The sequence below is a fragment of the Boleophthalmus pectinirostris genome, unplaced genomic scaffold, assembly GCF_026225935.1.
Source record: "Boleophthalmus pectinirostris isolate CB_2022bp ecotype Guang Dong unplaced genomic scaffold, ASM2622593v1 HiC_scaffold_7, whole genome shotgun sequence".
Taxonomy (NCBI): domain Eukaryota; kingdom Metazoa; phylum Chordata; class Actinopteri; order Gobiiformes; family Gobiidae; genus Boleophthalmus; species Boleophthalmus pectinirostris.
Genome location: NW_026571473.1, coordinates 7,002,218 through 7,021,297, shown reverse-complemented (window position 1 = coordinate 7,021,297; position 19,080 = coordinate 7,002,218). Strand labels below are relative to the sequence as shown.

General features: G+C 40.7%; 1 protein-coding gene across 1 annotated transcript; it reads right to left on the bottom strand.

Annotated features, from left to right (window-relative positions):
• Positions 1-2,211: 2,211 nt before the first annotated feature.
• On the bottom strand, positions 2,212-18,220 carry gtpbp3 (GTP binding protein 3, mitochondrial). Its single transcript, XM_020933406.2, has 11 exons — positions 17,977-18,220; positions 17,090-17,367; positions 16,882-16,968; positions 15,959-16,041; positions 13,815-13,934; positions 10,933-11,005; positions 9,556-9,699; positions 8,891-9,056; positions 5,070-5,197; positions 3,787-3,961; positions 2,212-3,323 (listed from the first exon to the last, which is right to left on the bottom strand). Exons 1-11 carry the CDS (start codon positions 18,033-18,035, stop codon positions 3,092-3,094), a joined length of 1,545 nt encoding a protein of 514 aa, XP_020789065.1. The 5' UTR covers positions 18,036-18,220; the 3' UTR covers positions 2,212-3,091.
• Positions 18,221-19,080: the final 860 nt, after the last annotated feature.

Here is a 19,080-nt window from a genome sequence, read left to right as displayed (position 1 = left end):
AAGGTGCACTGTGCAACTTTTCAAGTGGAGGGTCCTATGCCTACTTGTTTCCATGGAGATATCATTGTTTTGCCTGAAATGTTCCCTGGTATGACTTTAAACATATCCATCTAGTGTTTATTCGTGACTGGTGGTTCTATTGCTCAAAAATACAATAGTTCCTTCTGAGAATAGGGACGACTCTCCACAGATCTGAATTCTAAAGTAGCGTAGTGCTGTAATCCATTTGTCCCTTGTGATAAATATTTTTAATCTACACTGTGGAATTTACTTGTGAATCAAGTCCATGACCTGTGTAAACTGTCTAATCATTCAAATAATTAGCACAACATTAGAAAGTGTGTCTCACCTATGAGAAGTTAATATGCCTTTGATTAAAACACAAACCCATTATTATGAAGTAATTGTTTCTGAAATGAATTATGTAATGTGTATAATCACATTATAAACAAAGAGCACATTAAAAAGTCATTTATATAATGATTTCAGGAGTATTAATAAAAGCTCCAATGTTTGAGGACAGGCAGTGCTGGCAGAAACACTGCATTTTCTAAACAATGTGAGAGGAGAATTACTTGACCTTCCACTGTTAAATTCAGCAGTTCTGATCTGACCCAAGAGTCTCATCTGAGAACCAACGACTTTTCATGAGTTATTTTTACACTGTATTCAAGCAGCTTGTGTGTGAGTCACCTGTCAGTCCAGAGCTGCTATTTTGGTTAAACGACTCAAAACAAACATGTCTGTGACCAGGGAGTGAAACAATGTGAAGACTCCGAGCAGGAAGAGTTTCTGTTTTGTCTCATATGTGAAGAATTGGCAGAATGCACCTGGTGCTCCTGGGGCAACATTTGAGACAATTACATGAGAAATATGATCATCAAAAACTCCTAGAGACAGTGTCAGTGTCTCAGTGGCCTTTAAGCCTCAGCCAAAGACCTCAGTGCAGTGTAACAGAAGGACTGCTCAGACTGTCAGGTTGGGTTCATCAGAAATACGGACTATTTTGCTTTTGAAAAATGTTTAGGGGGAAACGCTTTGTACATTAGAGGACAGGAGAGAGATGTCTGTGCTTTTCTCTCAACTGGATTTAAAGAGTCCATTTTACATTATGTTATAATGTTGTTTCCTCGTTGAAAACAGACCTGGAGTTGTGTTTTGTTTCACTGACACATTTAACACACAGGCCCTGCATATATAGGCTGAGTTCTTCTCCCAGGTAGAAAACACTCTGTTCCACCTTGTGATGTCATGTGGTAATACAGGAAGTGCTCCACTGTGTTTTTAAACTCCATACACCTTCACAAGTATCATTAGGTAAAAGGTAGATGTTAACTTGAAAACTACCACTACGTGACATCACAAGGTGGAACAGTGCATTTTGAGTTCAAAAGTTCATAGTGCTACACATATCACTAGTGTCAGTCAGGTTAGAAAAGAAGGTTTCGGACCCTCCACCTAAAATTTGCTTGTGTTATGCCATAATTTCCAACCAGAAAGTACAATTTGAAACCTAGAAATTTGCATAACTGGGGAATTTTAATTAAATAGTTTTGCTAAATCTTAAATATAATGATGTTAAGTGTGTTTTAGTAAAATGAGTAGACTAACCTGTCATAGGCACTTTAACAGGCCCAGTTCGCGTGAGGGCAAATGAGAACATTTCGCTCTCAGATTTCCTTGTTTATTTCTTGTTGCTGGAGTTTCATGATAAACGTCTGTTGTATGATGCGTGTCTCAGTACATGTGTGCGTGTGGTCCTGGAGGAAGGAGACAGTGAGCCGGTCCAGTGGGATCTAAGCACAGTCCACCACCACCAGGGTCATATCCTCCAGTTCCACCCTGGCAAAGGATTACACAGATGCCATATTTCAAAATCTGTTACAAACATTTATGAAAGTAAGGTAAGGAAGTGTGGAGTCTGACACTGAACATGCAAACAGAATGTAAATCAGAAACTATCTTGAAGACATATCCATCTAGTGTTTATTCATGACTGGTGGTACTATTGCTCAAAAATACAATAGTTCCTTCTGAGAATAGGGACGACTCTCCACAGATCTGAATTCTAAAGTAGCGTAGTGCTGTAATCCATTTGTCCCTTGTGATAAGATATAAAAATATCTATCACTGTGGAATTTACTTGTGAATCAAGTCCATGACCTGTGTAAACTGTCTAATCATTCAAATAATTAGCACAACATTAGAAAGTGTGTCTCACCTATGAGAAGTTAATATGCCTTTGATTAAAACACAAACCCATTATTATGAAGTCATTGTTTCTGAAATGAATTATGTAATGTGTATAATCACATTATAAACAAAGAGCACATTAAAAAGTCATTTATATAATGATTTCAGGAGTATTAATAAAAGCTCCAATGTTTGAGGACAGGCAGTGCTGGCAGAAACACTGCATTTTCTAAACAATGTGAGAGGAGAATTACTTGACCTTCCACTGTTAAATTCAGCAGTTCTGATCTGACCCAAGAGTCTCATCTGAGAACCAACGACTTTTCATGAGTTATTTTTACACTGTATTCAAGCAGCTTGTGTGTGAGTCACCTGTCAGTCCAGAGCTGCTATTTTGGTTAAACAACTCAAAACAAACATGTCTGTGACCAGGGAGTGAAACAATGTGAAGACTCCGAGCAGGAAGAGTTTCTGTTTTGTCTCATATGTGAAGAAATGGCAGAATGCACCTGGTGCTCCTGGGGCAACATTTGAGACAATTACATGAGAAATATGATCATCAAAATGTACTACTGACACGTATCAGTTAGTCAATGAATTTTTAGTGAAGTATTTGGTAGAACAAAGCACAGTGTCAATCTTTAAAGCCATACTATGCTTTTTGCCAAAAAAGTTGAAGTTGTGTTTATAGCACTAAAAACCAAGAAAAACACAGTGTCCTTAATGTGAGTAGACTTGCATCTCCACAAAACAGGCACTTACTTAGCCTAGAGGAGGGCCTCCTTCAGTATTACTTAAAATGTAAAGCAGATTATTCACAGATGTAACTGTTGAGATGTCATTTCAGTAATCTGAACTCCAGAAATAGGAATAATCAGATTATGGGCTCTGATTCTGTTCATTTTCCAATGCAAAAATCTTTGAAGATAATGTCGAGGATTTCTTCAGGCCCGACCCGCCCGGTGATGCGCCCAATGCAGGTGAGAGCGAGGCGGACGCCCTCAGAGGCCAGAGCCAGGTCTGAGTCTCTGAAACTCTGAAACTGCCCCAGAGCAGAGACACACTGCTGCAGGTGAGATCTGTGCCGGGCCTGGGTGAGGGAGGGGCCACCAGAGAGGGGGTCACCACACCTGAGAGCAATGCAACATGGGAAGATCAGAGCCTTTACTGATAAAATAAGACAACAAATCAATAACACAAAGAAAATACAAAAGACCCAGAACTTTTTCCTGACTCATAAGATATGTTTTTACATATTTGTAATTGTACTTAGATTAGCATGAGGATTAACTGAGTAAGAGCCCCTGATTTAATAGCTTCACTATTACAGTCATGGTGTTCTAAATCAAATACAGAGGCATTTGTCTGAGAATGATCTTTATATTCTAGTCAGCTCCATTTAACACACAAAATGTACTCCTCCAAAATCTGAAGTCTTCTCCAAATCACATGCTTTCACTGCCACATCTTTGGCTCTAGACCTGTCCATTAAAAAGACTGTAGAGCTGATGAGTGACAAATAGACATAAATGGATAAACGAATAGACTGAATAATGATTAATAATTCTGATGGAAAACTTGGCACACACTCACAGCTGCTGGACCCTGAGGTGTAGCTCTGAGAGGAAGTTCTGCAGTCCTTCTTGGGTGTGACATGAGATACAGCAGACTGAGGGAGGGGCCGTCCATGAGCCCAGGTCAGAGTGAAGCCTCTCTCTCCTCTGCTCTGTCAGGAGGTCCAGTTTATTCAGCACCACGATGCACCGCTCTGGGCACACACACAAATGAACAACAATAAACTAATCACTTCATAGGAGAGAGAGAAAGAGAGAAACTTTATTGATCCAGAGGGAAATTCAAGTTTTTTTGCAGCTACATTTCCACTGCGCGTCTCACTGGCCTTTATGTCTCAGTCAAAGTCTCAGTGCAGTGTAACAGAAGGACTGCTCAGACTGTGTCAGGCTGGGTTAATAAGAAATATGGACTGTTTTGCTTTTGAAAAACAAGTAGAGAGAAGAGCTTTGTGCATTAGAGGATGGAAGAGATGTCTGTGCATTTCTCTTAACTGGATTGAAAGAGCCCATATTAAATTATGTTATAATGTTGTTTCCTTGTTGAAAACATATCTGTAGTTGTGTTTTGTTTCATTCACACATGTTTAACACACAACCACTGCATATTTAGGCTGAGTTCTTCTCTCAAACAGAAAACACTCTGTTTCACCTTGGGATATCATGTGGGAATACAGGAAGTGCTCCACTGTGTTTACAAACTCCATACACTTTCACTAGAATCATTAGTTAAAAGGTAAAAGGAAGATTTTAACTTGAAAACTACCACTACATGACATCACAAGGTGGAAGAGAGTATTTTGCGCTTCAGAGAGTAGACAGACCAACAATGAAGAATTACTCAAACATGTGTGAAAGAAACAAAACACAGCTTCAGGTTCGTTTTTGATGAAGTAACATTATAAAATGGCTTAAAGCTCAATTTTGCTATACATATCACTGAAAAGAAGGTTTCAGACCGCCCATCTAAAATTAAAGTCATAATATAATCATGTAATAATAGTAATAGTCATGTAAAATTTCCAACTACAAAGTAAAATTTGAAACCTAAACATTTGCATAAAAATTTAAATTTTTGCTAACTCTTAAATATAATAAAATAAATTATAAATAAATGAAATATAATGATCTTAAGTGCATTTTAGTAATATGAACAGACTAACCTGTCACTGGCACTTTAACAGGCCCAGTTCACTTGTGGGCAGGTGAGAACATATCACTATCACAATGCCTTGTTTGTTTAGTTTAGTTTAGTTTGTTGGCCGAGTCTTTTGATAAATTGCAGTATGACACATGTCTCTGTACCTGTGTGAGTGGGGTCCTGGGAGGGCAGCAGGTCCTTAAGGTGGTCCTGGAGGAAGGAGATAGTGGGCCGGTTCAATGGGATCTGAGCACAGTCCACCACCACCAGGGTCAGATCCGCCTGCTCCACCCTGACAAAGGATTACACAGACGTCATATTTGCAAAATCTGTTGCAACAGTTTATGTTATAAAAGTAAAGTAAGGAAGTGTGGAGTCCGAAATGGAATGTGCAAACAGAATGTAAATCAGAAACTATCTTGAAGAATTGCCACTGTTATATAATAAATGGTAGTAGGCCAACAGTTAAAGAGAAGTGACGCTGTTAGAAACACACACACACACAAAGTTAATTAATCAGAACAGGACCCAAAACCCAGAGTCATGAACCCTGTAGACATGTAATACTGAAGTCCAGTCCATTCTATCTATGATTCTGTTGTAGGGACTGAGATGACAGCGTGTGCCCTGGGAATTTCTGTAACAACCACTAGGTTTGTTTGATTATAGGAAAAACATCTTAAGGTCCTAATTAAAATTAAGCGTATATAGTACAACTATCAATAAGGTGGTTGAGTGGTCAGCACTCACGCCACAAGAAAGGTTCCAGATTCCACTCTTTGGTCACCTGAGCTTTTCTGTGTGGAGTTTGCATGTTCTCTCTGTGTCTCGGTGGGTTTCCTCTAGACACTCCAGTTTCCGCCATCAACACAAAACATGCACAATAGATAAACTTCACCAGCTAAAGTAGTCCTGACCAAGACTGGCTCAAAATCTGGAGATGGGTCTCTGGGCGTGGCACTGGGCATGACACTGTGGCGCCCCCTGCCCCAGCTGCATTGAAGGACTGGTTAAATACAGAGAACAAATTTATATTTATAACTTACTTTACTTTACCTAAGAGTCATAATTTACAAACTACGATAAAATGAAAGGCAAGCATAATAATAATTGTAATCATGGTTCAAATTTGGTTTATTTTGCAGGTCTCAGTCCAATTTCATACAGTAGATACACGTGAGCCATGGAAATATTGGCTGTGTTTTTGGGGCTGTGAGGTAACAGCAGCAGGATGCTTGTACTAACCACGTCCTTCCTGTAGTGACCCAGGTCATGAGTCTCTGACCGGCTCCTGCTCCGCTCAGTCCCTGAGGATCTGCCTCTGCCCCACTTCACACACGTCATCACAACCCACTCATTCAACAGGGACACAATGGACACCACCATATAAGGACCGCATGTACGGCTCAATAATGTGACACCTGTGTTTTGGACATATTATTTTTTCCTGTTATGACGCCATTTTGAAGACTCTGATAATTTGAAAAGATTGTTTATGGCAATGATATGGCTCTGATGATACAAAAAGAGTCCTAATTTTTCGCTATTTTGAATACCATACATTTAGTCTCATTATTATATTTCTTTAAGGTACACTTTATTACGGCTGTAGGGAAAAACGCATTCTGCATTTGACTCACCCCCAGTACGCCATGTGCGCCACAGCCCTGCTCCTCCAGATCTTGACCTAGGCTTGGTCAGGAGGACTACCTTAGCTCGAGGAGTTTACCTATTGTGCATGTTTTGGGTTGACGGGAAACCAGATTGCCCAGAGGAAACCCACCCGGACACAGGGAGAACGTACAAACTCTGCACAGAAGGCATGGGAGTCGAACTCAGATCCTTCTTGTTGTAAGACTAGCCACTCAGTCACCTTGTCGCCATGACATACACACAAGGGCTGTATCAAAAATCAGATACTAATGAATACTAAAACTAGTATCAAAACTATATACTCATTTGAGCAGGTATCGATACTAAAAAGTCACATTGACAGGACAGAAATGAAGCTTTCCTGAATATATTTAGAATGATGTTGAGCTGTATCAGAACAAGTATAAGCGCATATAGACTAGTATACGCCCATGGACCACTGTGAAACCTACCTGGACCAGTGAAGGATTACACAAATATAAGGCCACATGGTAATATAAAAGAAAGTACTGCGGTTTAACATTGAAAATCACATTCTATTGTCTAAAGAAAGAGAAATCAGTACTGAGTATCCAGTCTACTCCTTGGTATTGAAATCGAGTTTGAAATTTTACTACTAACACTACTACATTCATGTTACAGTTCAATTTACATGTACTTATAGCACACATCTATGAATAATTATGATGTGATAAATAACATGAGCCCTTATCACTGAGTCATTTCCTCTCTCCTCTGTCACCGGGCCCATAAACGTGTGTATATTTCAGTATAAATAAGTATACAAGTGTTTGGTCTGCAGTGGTCACTCAGCCCTGTGTCTCTCTCTGATAACGCCCTGATGACGGACACTCCAAGTGCCTCCATTCTTCACCTGTGTAAACAGTGGAAACGGCCCCTACTCAAGATCCATTTATTTCAACCTGATCCAGCAATTCATTATGCAACCTCCTATGACGATTTATCCCGTGTATTTATAGCTGTAATACTAACAGTGGCGGCCCCGCAGACATCATAGAAATATATCATAATGTACATGAGGAAAAGCAGTGAATTATTCCTTCCTTTCTTTGTGTGTGAACAGATCCTTCATGCTGCCTCAGAGTCTTGCCACATGTTAATAAATATGATACGTGCACTCAAGCCAGGTTAAGTACATGTATAAATACAGTGCGGAAAAAACACTTAATATACTTAATAAATTTAAGTTCATAAACTCAGAGGAGGATAGAAGGCGTCCTGCTCTGTGTAATATATCTCATATTTTCAGTGATCACATTCTTTGTTTGACTTCATGGATGCTCCCTGCAGGAAGTAGTGCATTTATCTCAGTCCTCTCAGCATATCTACCCAAACAAACACTATCATTTGATCTGCTATTAAAGAGAAGGTTAGTGACCTGCACTCTTACTGGTTTAACAAAGGAACTACAGTTAAACAGAACCTGGGTTGCAGTGCTTTAACCTGCATATAGACCTGGGGGACACAAGGGTGCAGGTTTCTCTCATTCTCAGTATATGGACTGGTCATGTCTCATGTGAAAGATCAGAACCTCCAGAATTCCCTCACTGAGTGCTTTTTATTTTATATAACCACAGAAAAAATCCCACTGAGATTAAAACTTCTTCTTCAAGGGAGTCCTGGCCAAGAGGCAGCCACTGCATAATATGTTGCTTTGACCCTGGGCTCAGACCAGTCCCCGGTCCAGCAGGAGCTCAGTGTGGGACCGGTCTTACTGTGACACTCACACGAGGACCGGAGATCTGTTGTGGTCAGCGCCTTTGAAGGCTACACAGAGAACACATGTTTGTGCGATAAGAATTAATTTATGAAGGGAAAAGGCTGAAGTTGCCACGGCGTCTATCAGAAATAGAATCCAATGATTTGAGGCAGAACTTCGTAGCAACTCCGCCGGCCCCAGCGGAACTACATCATCTGAGTTCTGAGCTCCTCTCACAACTTTTAACTACACAGAACACTCACGGCCACCAGACCACAGCTGCACCACGTGCAGTCTGAGCCCGGGATTAATGAACAACACATACACATTTTGTATTAAAATGTTACAAACTGGGGCTTTAATTCAAGGTTACTCGGCTCACTCTTACTTGAGTTAATGGCTAACTTACTTTCCAGTGGATACTACTACTATTTAGTCTATGTTCTTTTAGATAAAGCAGTTTAGGGACAAAACATGAGAAAACAGAGACATGAAGGAAACTTTGTTATTATCATGTATATAGACACGGTCAAATTCATTAAAGGGACGTGTAAGATGAAAACTGATCTCTCATTATACAGGTTATACAGATTCATACGTGTTTTGTTGTACCTCTGGCGCGCCCTGCGGACCCCCTCTCTCTCCACCAGGTCGGCACTCTCCCTGAGTCCTGCTGTGTCACTCAGAACCACAGGAAACCCTCCAATGTCCAGAGCTGTCTCCACCACGTCCCTGGTGGTGCCCGCGATCGGAGACACGATAGCAGCCGGTCTCTGGCCTGTCCACACACAGAACAGAACTAAGACATAAGGAATATCAAAGAGTAATATTAAGAAACTGTACTGTAAGTACAGCACTGTAACAAAATGTGCTCTAGTGATATGGTGCCAACAAAAAACTATGAATGACTATACTATAATGGACAGTAAAATATGATAAGAAGAAACTATGACAAATTAAAATGCATGTGGTCTGCATATTTACGTGTAAACATAAACCCTGGTGTAATAACATTAAACAGTGATTCTCACAAGGATATTTTGTTACCAACCAAACTCTAACTTTTGATCAACATTTATGCAAAAAAGTGCTGTCTGGGAATGTTTAGGGAACCACTACTTTTTCTACACTCCCACACAACAAACTGCAATACTTGAACCGCAACCGAGACATTTCTAAACACATTTTAGAATATTTCTGATGGATTTCACAATATCAAGACAATAAAAAACATTCTTGGTCACCGTCAGCCTGTGTGTGTGTGTTGTGTGTCTTACAGAGTGTGTTGAGGAGGCTGCTCTTTCCCGCGTTGGTGGATCCAGCGATGACCACATGAACGCCGCTCCTCAGCCTCTCCCCACGGCGCTCGTCCTGCAGGTGGCGCTCTACCTCAGATCGGAGCTCAGATATGGACCGGTCCACTGTGAGGAGACAACGCAGAGGAAGAGGATGTGATGAAGGCTAGAGCACGACTTCATTTTCTTGGCCTTGAAGAATAATGTAGAGCCTTTGTAGCACAAGGCTGGTGACGAGGCTGGTACCAGAGTCTGGACGGGCGTCTAGACAGAAATGGGTCAGGGTCTGATCTGTTTACACTTTACACTGAAGGGGAAAGCCCTGTTCACAACACACAACACCACAGATACAGAAGGGTATTTATGTCAAGGTTACAATGGGAACGGTAAATCAACATTTCAGTGTCTTATGTGGTAATACAGGTGCGGTCTTTTACATAGTCACTTTGGATGATGATGCTCTAATTTAGAATTGTCCCCTGCACTAAAAGTCCCTGGGCCTGTAGGTCTAGAAAAGTTTTACTCAGTGGTTAGAACGCTCATCAGACACTTGTCCCACTCTGCTTATTGTTGGAGGTCAGAAAGGCCTATGGCGCAGATTGGGAGCCTAGCTTGTGTCTGTCTGCCCCAGGGCAGCTGTGGCAATAGAAGTAACTTTTTACCACCAACAGTGGTGTGAATAAATAATACATGAAATTGTAAAAGTGACTCAGCAACTGAAAACAGTGCTAGGTAAGAAAATCACATGATCAATGATGTCTGCTTACTACGGACTTTGCCCAGCCACAATGAATTTGAAGATTATAATAGATCATAAACATGCACTGTAATCACACAATATACATTTCCTATTAAATCAAAACATTTAATAAACCTTAGAGGTTGCAGCCCCAGTAATCGGGGCTTAACTTATGACCACTCCCCGAATACAGATGCTTCTATTAGCATCTACTGAGACACTACAACAAACAATGGCTTAAGCTCTAGTGTGTCAGATGTAACATCTGTGACAATGCCACAGATGTTACATCTGTCTCTAGAGACATCCCATAATAACAACACACTCAGATGCAAAGGACCATGGGAAATCCACTAACACCACCTCTGCCTCAGCTGCTGTGAGTGGCAGGGCAGCAGGCTTTGAAGGAGTCCCCTGGCCTCCTGCTTCCTTTAGGAAATACTGTTCAGAGTTTGGACGGTGCTGGTTCCACAGTGAGAACAGCTCACACGATGGTTACTGAAGAGCCAAACAGGAAAGTCTCGTCTCCTCAGGGAGACCAGGCCCTGGACTCCAGGGAGCACTGCCTTATTCTGACATAGGCATTATACACACAACTGCCCACCTCTCTCATCACTCACCCTGGTCCATGACCCCCTCCTCAATCAGCTCATCTTCACTGAAGTCAATGAATGCCTCAACGTGTGCCAGGCTCTAAAGGAACAGAGACACAAAGGTCAAAGGTCAAGGTATTTTTAAGTCTTATTGTTTATGCTAACAACATGTGACAGGAAGGAGCCCAGGTGTACATCTTCAGGCACATACCACTATCCTATTGGCAATACATTATCTGTACAGAACAATGGCACAGGACTGCAGTGGAAAAACACTACATGTCCAGGGTGAGACAAGAGTTACTCTCTATTATTCATCATATGGACATAAACTCTCTGTGTGCTCTGGTACTGTGGGTCGGTGTGTCCTGTCCCACAGTCCTGGACCTCGATGTCCCAGAACCCCTAGGGATCCAAAGACAAAGGAGGTCCAGACCAAACTGACAGAGGGTGCCTCTGAGTTTGTAATGGGTGCAAATAGATTACTATTTCAATAAATGTCATTATTTAAGCTTAGTTTACACCCCTGTAGACCATGGCCAGTATTTTCTAATGTTGGAAATAATGTCACATTTCATTTGATAACAGGGTACACTGTTATGAAACCTGTCTAAAGAACACTATTTTGGGAACACAAACTCCTATTATCACTAAACCAATACACTGTAACAGACAGAATGACACAAGGGTAATTTATAATGTATTTCTAATGCATTTACAAACACTGATAAATCTCCATACAGTGACATTAACACAATAGTGATGTTGCTTCACAAAAGCAGGAAGATTTCCATATTTTAATTATGGGCTCGTTATAAAAGTGGAAGCCACGTATTCAAGATTACATTGTTGTACGAACATCTTTCACCTGAATATTGCATAGTAAAGATGGAGGACTCGGATACTGCAGTACCAGTTTCCCAGAAAGGCTTCTCCAAAACAAATTTACTTTGGATCAGTTCTGGGAAAAGCATTAGGACAACAGTTGAAGGCAGTTCTCTGGGGGTTATGCCTGGAAAACGATGCCTCTACATATATAATGGCCGTAACAGTAGAGCAGAGCTTGGCCTGGGCCCAGACAGGTGAAACGTTCAAATGTGGTCATTGAACTGTGAGTGGAGCCAAAAGCAACAGTCAACAGATGAGATGAGGACAACACAGCGCTAAACACACTGTGTGTAGTTGTGGGCGATGGGACAAAAGAACCATAATTCAATCTTCTAAAGAGTGAGACCTGACTGATTTGAGGATCAAAGGTGCACTGGCCACCTGCTTGTCTCCATGGAGGTGTTATTGTTTTAAAAGGTCCTATATTGCACTAAATGTATTCTTGCCAGCTCTATAAGCCATGTTGTAATGTTGTTACCTCATCAAAAACAGACATGGAATTGTGTTTTCTTTCATTCACACAAGTTTTAATAATCCTTTAATATCAGTCCATCTACATCTCCAAAGCTCAAAATGCTCTGTTCCACCTTGTGATGTCATCTAATTGTAGTTTACAAGTTTACAGCTCTTTTTACCTTTAGTTTGGGAGAGGTGAGGAATTCTTGGGCTAAAATGATCTAAATGACTCTAGTGAAGGTGTATAGAGTTTAAAAACATAGTGGACCACTTCCTGTATTACCACATGACATCACAAGGTGGGACAGAGAGTTTTCAGTTTGAGTGAAGACTCAGCCTAAATATGGAGAGAGTTTGTGTGTTAAACATGTGTGAATGAAACAAAACACAACTCCAGGTTTGTTTGTGATGAGGAAACAATATCATAATATAGATCAGGAAATAGTGGAACATGGCCCCTTTAAATATTATTCATCTTCATGTAATTGAGATTCAGGACTGTTTTCACAGTCGTCACCACTTGTCATTTTTCCAACCCAGTCTCTCTGTGTGAACTTTGTCTGTTTGTTGTGTGATTTTTTATATGTTTTTCCACTTTTCCATGCAGAACACCCTTGTTATTCCTCATGTTAACACGCGCTGAGCTGTCACATACTCCACCAAGATAATAACAGGAAGCCACCTATCCCCCAAAGATAACATACCAACTGTCCATACAGCTGTGGGGTCGGCAGAGGAGCAGAGAAAATGCATTGTTTTAGCTGTGAAAGTACTGAGCCCTGACCTAAAAGCACAGCCCCGCACAGCACAACCAGTGTCTTTCCAAAACACAGGGATTTCACAGAATGTCATTCACAATATGTCCACCGGGGGAAGTTCGTTTGAGGTCTGTTCGGGTAATTCTGCTCAATAAATGTTTCAACTACAGAGGAGGACTTCCAATTTGCCAGAGATTTAGAGCACAGCAGGGTGATGTGGAAAAACCTATTACAATATTTTTCCTTGCATAAATCAATAACAATATTTACATCATTATGCATTTCATAAAAAATATTAAATAATTCTTTCAATATTAATTTCATGAACATTAACAAGACTTCAAATTAATACCATTTTACACACAAAAACAAGTCAAAATTCAACACAATGACAGAATGCCCTAGACCCACTACTCCCTACCGGTATTGATAATTTGCATCCTGCTAGGGGTGCTCTACATGTATCTCTATGGTGGAATGTTCAGCAATTGTCATCGGTTTGTTGTGTGACTGTGTGATTTCCACTTTTCCATTCGGAACTCCCTTGTTATTCCTCGTATTGACACATGCTTAACACAGACAATAAAGACCTTGAATCACTGCCATTCAGCATAAAAAAATTGTCAAATTTCTTCCTCCAAAGTGTGAAGTCCGCTCCAAACCACACGCTTTTACTAACAGAGGATGTGGATGTAAAAACACCCAAGCTGATCAAATATAACAAATGATGACAAATATAAGTTATAACAGAAATCTCAATAAAATGTGAATGTGATACAGATCACAGTGTATCCGATGAAAACTCACCCGTTTGAGTCTGCTGCTCCAGTCCTGATAAAGGCGCTCTAGGTCTCCAGACATCTGCCTGAGCGCCTGCCTCCTCTGGGCCTCTGTCTCTGCATGGATCAGATCCCCCAGACCCTCCACCTGCACAGACAGGAACGCATTAGACTTCAGTTTATACCACTGTGTGTAGGGCATTTGCTAAAAGATTTAAACTGGGATATTTGAGATTTGTATTAAAATGTTATAACTAAGACCAAACCCCAGATATGAGGTAAACATGTTGGTATCAGCTATAGCTTTTACTGATGACTGATTCTTAATAAAGAAATATAATGGCCAAGTTACTGATTCTTGTTTTGGTTCTCAAGACGATTATCCAGTCAGAAAGCAGATTGAGCTGCATGAGTCTCTCTCTAGTTTACCACTTTCAATGTTGGCTGGCTGATATTTTCACTTTTTAGTATACTGGCTATTGGCCTTAAATCTCCAGCAGAGGCTCATATTTTGTTTGGCCCAACCAGCTGCCTAAACATGCACATATGCATAAAGCCTATCTGAACTAGTCCAAAGACGGTAGTGCAAAAATGTGACTACCACTGCTCCCTCATCCAGTGTGTACTAAACCGAAGTCATGGGTGAATTTGTATTAAAGTCAAATTAGATTATTTGGGGAAAATTACCAAAACACACATTGGCCAAGGAAAAATTGAAAAGTGAAAAACTGGTACTGGCATCGGCCATGGAAAAATGTATATTCTCTAATCTGGATCCTTACTCCTTAAACCCCAGTGCCTACAGCCAATCATGAATCAATGATAGCGCAGTCTCTGCAGCTCAGTGAATGAATTCTGGAGGTTGTGAGCTTTCACATGAGAATGGCCTGTCCACATACTGAGGATGAAAAACTATAAAAGAGACTGCCAACCCTGGTCCGTTGCTCCAATACCATTAATTTTATAGGTCAAACCCAAAAAGCATAGAGACACATGTCCAGTGCTTCAAACCACTGCACCACCAGTGAGGAATAAGTAGGAGCCTCATGACCATGACCATGACCGTAGGTGAGAGTAGGAACAAAGACTGACTGGTAAATCAAGAGCTTCGCATTTCGGCTCAGCTCCCTCTTCACCACAATGGTCCGATACAGCGACTGCATCACTGCAGACACTGCACCGATCCGCCTGTCAATCTCATGTTCCGTCCTCCCCTCACTCGTGAACAAGACCCCGAGACACTTGAACGCCTCCACTTGAGGCAGGGACTCTTCACCCACTTGGAGAGGGCAAGCCACCTTTTTCCGGTCAAAAACCATGGCCTCGGACTTAGAAGAACTAATCTTCATCCCCTATGGTCAAGAGCTCTGGGTAATGACTGAAAGGATGAGATCGCGGATATAAGCAATCGAAATGAGTTTCCTTTGCAGGGTGGCTGGGTGCTCCCTTAGAGATAGGGTGAGGAGCTCAGTCATATGGGAGGAGCTCGGAGTAGAGCCTCTGTTCCTCCACGTCGAGAGGAGTCAGCTGAGGTGGCTTGGGCATCTGTTCCGGATGCCTCCAGGGCGCCTCCCTCGGGAAGTGTTCTGGGCATGTCCCACCGCGAGGAGGCCCTGGGGAAGACCCAGGACACGCTGGAGGGACTATGTCTCTTGGCTGAACGCCTTGGGGTCCCCCCGGAGGAACTGGAGGACATGTCTGGGGTGAAGGAAGTCTGGGAGTCCCTGCTTAGACTGCTGCCCCCGCGATGCGGCCCCCGGATAAGCGGAAGAAAATGGATGGATGGATGGATCCCCAACTCATTTAACCTGTCTTAATCTTGTTGTTAGTACCTTCTCCACTTATAACTATAAATTTAAGCGCTGACCATGCTTTTTACATTGTTTTGGACAGTAATTATGCATTTCTATGAATGTTTTACCAGCCAACAATGATGGTGGACTTTGCCAAAAACAATTTAAAGTCTCCAGTCCTCATAAGGTATAGAGATAAAAATCAGTACACTACCAGAGAGAATCCTGTTTGATCAGTTAACCTGTATTAACCTTGCAGTTGGGCTGGTACCTTCCCCACTACAGACTATAACAATAGAATCACACTCTGACCATTTGACTGCTCTAGGCCCTCATCTGACCTTGTTTATGTGGTTGTGTTTTTGTTGCCTTGACCAACCTCAGTCAGCCCGAGCTTCCCCGCTTGGAACGCTCTCCGTGTGAACTCTCCAGCTTCAGCCGGCCGCATGCCAGCCACGCTTCCTGCATCGTGCACACATCACAGCTCAGACTAAAGACACACTAAAACAGCTCAGAGAAGCAAACAACAGGCCAGTGAGTCAGGCCAGGGTCACTCTGACAGAAAGCTCTACAGTGAAGGGTTAAAAAGGTTAAAGTTTCATTGTGTGCAAACTCATTTTTCACATCTCATTAGGATGAAGTGACAAGAGAAGCAGCAGGAGCCAGATGGACCCTAGCCCAAAAAACTGACTTTCAAAATTACATAAACTTACTATACTTACTTAAACTTACAATTGTAGATTAATATAGTTCTGTTTTGAATTTCAGACTTTTGACTTTATTGTTCCAAAGGTGAGATTCTTTTTCACAAACACAGAGCTTGTTTGACATAGACACAGACAGACACACATCACAACAATATACACACTTTACAATAGACATTACAGTATACTCAGCAGCATGTAACGTTAAATGGTTAAAGGTTTAGTGGTAAAACATAATAAGAATGTTTATATTACACTGCCCTCTGGTGATTACATTTCAAACTGCAGTAAATATACATATTGGTAACGTTTCCGGGGAAAAACTAATACAAGAACCCAATGCAATTCAGAGCATGGTTGAAAAGTTACTGAAATAAAAATTATTTAAAATTAGCAAATTATGACCATTGAAATTGCACTTTTAAGCTGATTCAAGATTAATTTTGTTGCCCAAGTATATAGTTTCATTTGGTTATTATAATTTAATTATTATTTTCTGACATTGACTAGATGTGCTGAAGGCTCCATCTTCTTGTATTTAAAGCTTAATTGTCTGATTGATCTGATTTTGCACATCAGTGTCCCTTAAGTTTTTTACCTAAAGCTTGTAGAACTGCAGAGACCACAGCCGGACCACCGTGGATGTGGAACTCTGCGCTGTCCTCTCCAGTGAAGCTGTGTGGGCCTAAACAAACAAGCACAGAACAAAACATGATGATTACTTAACCTTTAAGCAATAAAACACCTTTCATTAATTAATGTGAGACATAGACATCTTCTCTGTCTTCTCTGCAACAAATAACTACCTGGAAACCACAGTACCAGCCCGCGGTCCAGCACCTCTTTGGTTCTAGGGTCTGTGATGCTGCGTAACAGTGCAGTCCGTGGGAGTGGAGGTTTGTGCTTAAGTCCAGCCATGGTCCTGAGAGCTGAGAGAGAGGCCGGACCACTGACCCTCACCACGGCAACGCCACACCTGCCGTGACCCGACGAAAGGGCGAAAATGGTGTCTGCATCGGCCAGTCTGTTTGTGTTCCCATTGTCACAGGTACACAACAGGCGTCGGACCGGTGGAGGTCCTCTACTGCAAGAAAGAAGAAAAAACACACATCCATTCAAATATGTATAAAATTAAGAAAATTTACATATGAACAATTATTGGAATACTGTTTTATATACATGACACAAATGAGATCATTATCCAATTTCTTCAGCTATCCAGTTACATTTTATTAGGTCTGAGGTCCGAGAGCCAACTCCAACTCTTCCACACTTACAGTGGAGCGTTTTAAGTCTCGTCAACCACGTGAGTTGTGTTGTCTTCTGTGTCTTTTATTAAATTTTATTGATTAATTTTATTCATTTTTTAAAATAATTTTTTGCTTTATGCATTTTAACACTTTTTATTTATTTAGTTGTTGTTGTTTTTTTTTTAAGATTTACTGTATTTTATTGTATTAATTTGTCCGTGCAGCACTTTCGTGTGTATAAGATGCGCTACAGAAATAAAGTGGATTGGACTGATAGATTGTTCACAACTGAGCAGGTTTTGACAAAGAAAATGATGCACATAAGGGCAAAGACATAAATGAAAGAGAAAATGTTAAAGATTATTTTAAAATGCATTGTACTTTGTTTTCCAAATACAACAGTTACCCTAAAGATCCACTGATTAAAGCATGTAGTGGCAAACCTCGATTTAAATGCACTGACAGCAGCTTTCCGTAATCCGCGATAAACTGACCACAGCATCTCCGAAAATCATTATTATACCACAAGTCCCATATGAAAGTGTCGTTCTTCAAACACTACTTCAAAGTAACGTTAAAGTACGTTAATGCCAATGTCAAGAAGCGTCCGGAATCATTTTTAAACACCTAAACGTAGCATTTTCCTGTTTTAAAGTCTCAACTCCGCAGCTCACTGTCATGCTTTCTACGCTGTGTTTACATTCAGCACGTCCCGGGCGCGTGGCTCCCTCTGGTGATGGTGATTGGTTAGTGCGTCACTGAACGGAGGTGCATTCTAAAAGTTTATTGGTTTAAAATGTGTCAATCAAAATATGTTCCCGCCTTCTGTGCAACAATTAAACGTATCCGTGTGGACATTGTTTCTACGATTTTTTTGGTCCTGTTAGAGTGTAGAGGTAGAGTCTTAATAAAAAAAAGTAAAAAAAAAAAAAAAAAATAATAATAATATCCCAAAATATAAACACTAAACTAAAGACAACAAATAAGTACTCACGGTAAGACAATTTTTACTTTCAATTTTTATCCTTGCTTTTATATTTTATTTTAGAATAATCTGCTTTATCAGGCAACAACACATTTACTGCATGTTCTGTGAATAAGAAATAACACAATAGAACTTCTCATCATGACGCAGATCTAACCTGAGTCTTTATTATAACGTCCAATTTTAATTTCTAACTCATAACAAATAATCTCAGTCTTTCAACTGATATCGAAAGGTTCTAGCAGTAGCTTCTCAGTCAAAAATTCTTCACTTTTCCACTGAGAATTTCATCTGATACTCCATTACAATCAACAGTTCACTGGGACTGAATTAATTAAGCCATTATTTATTGTTAAAGTTTCTGCCAGTGGGGAATTAACTTTACTAACTTCAACTTTAGTAAACCTTATAGCATAACCTACTTTTACTTTTACTTCAGTGTTCTGTTTGAGTGTAATTTTCAGGACATTTAGGGCCAGATTTGGGATTTCGGGACAATAGCTTAGATTTTGGGACTGTCTGGTCACCCTGCCTTTCTTCCACTGGAACATAAGTTAAATGC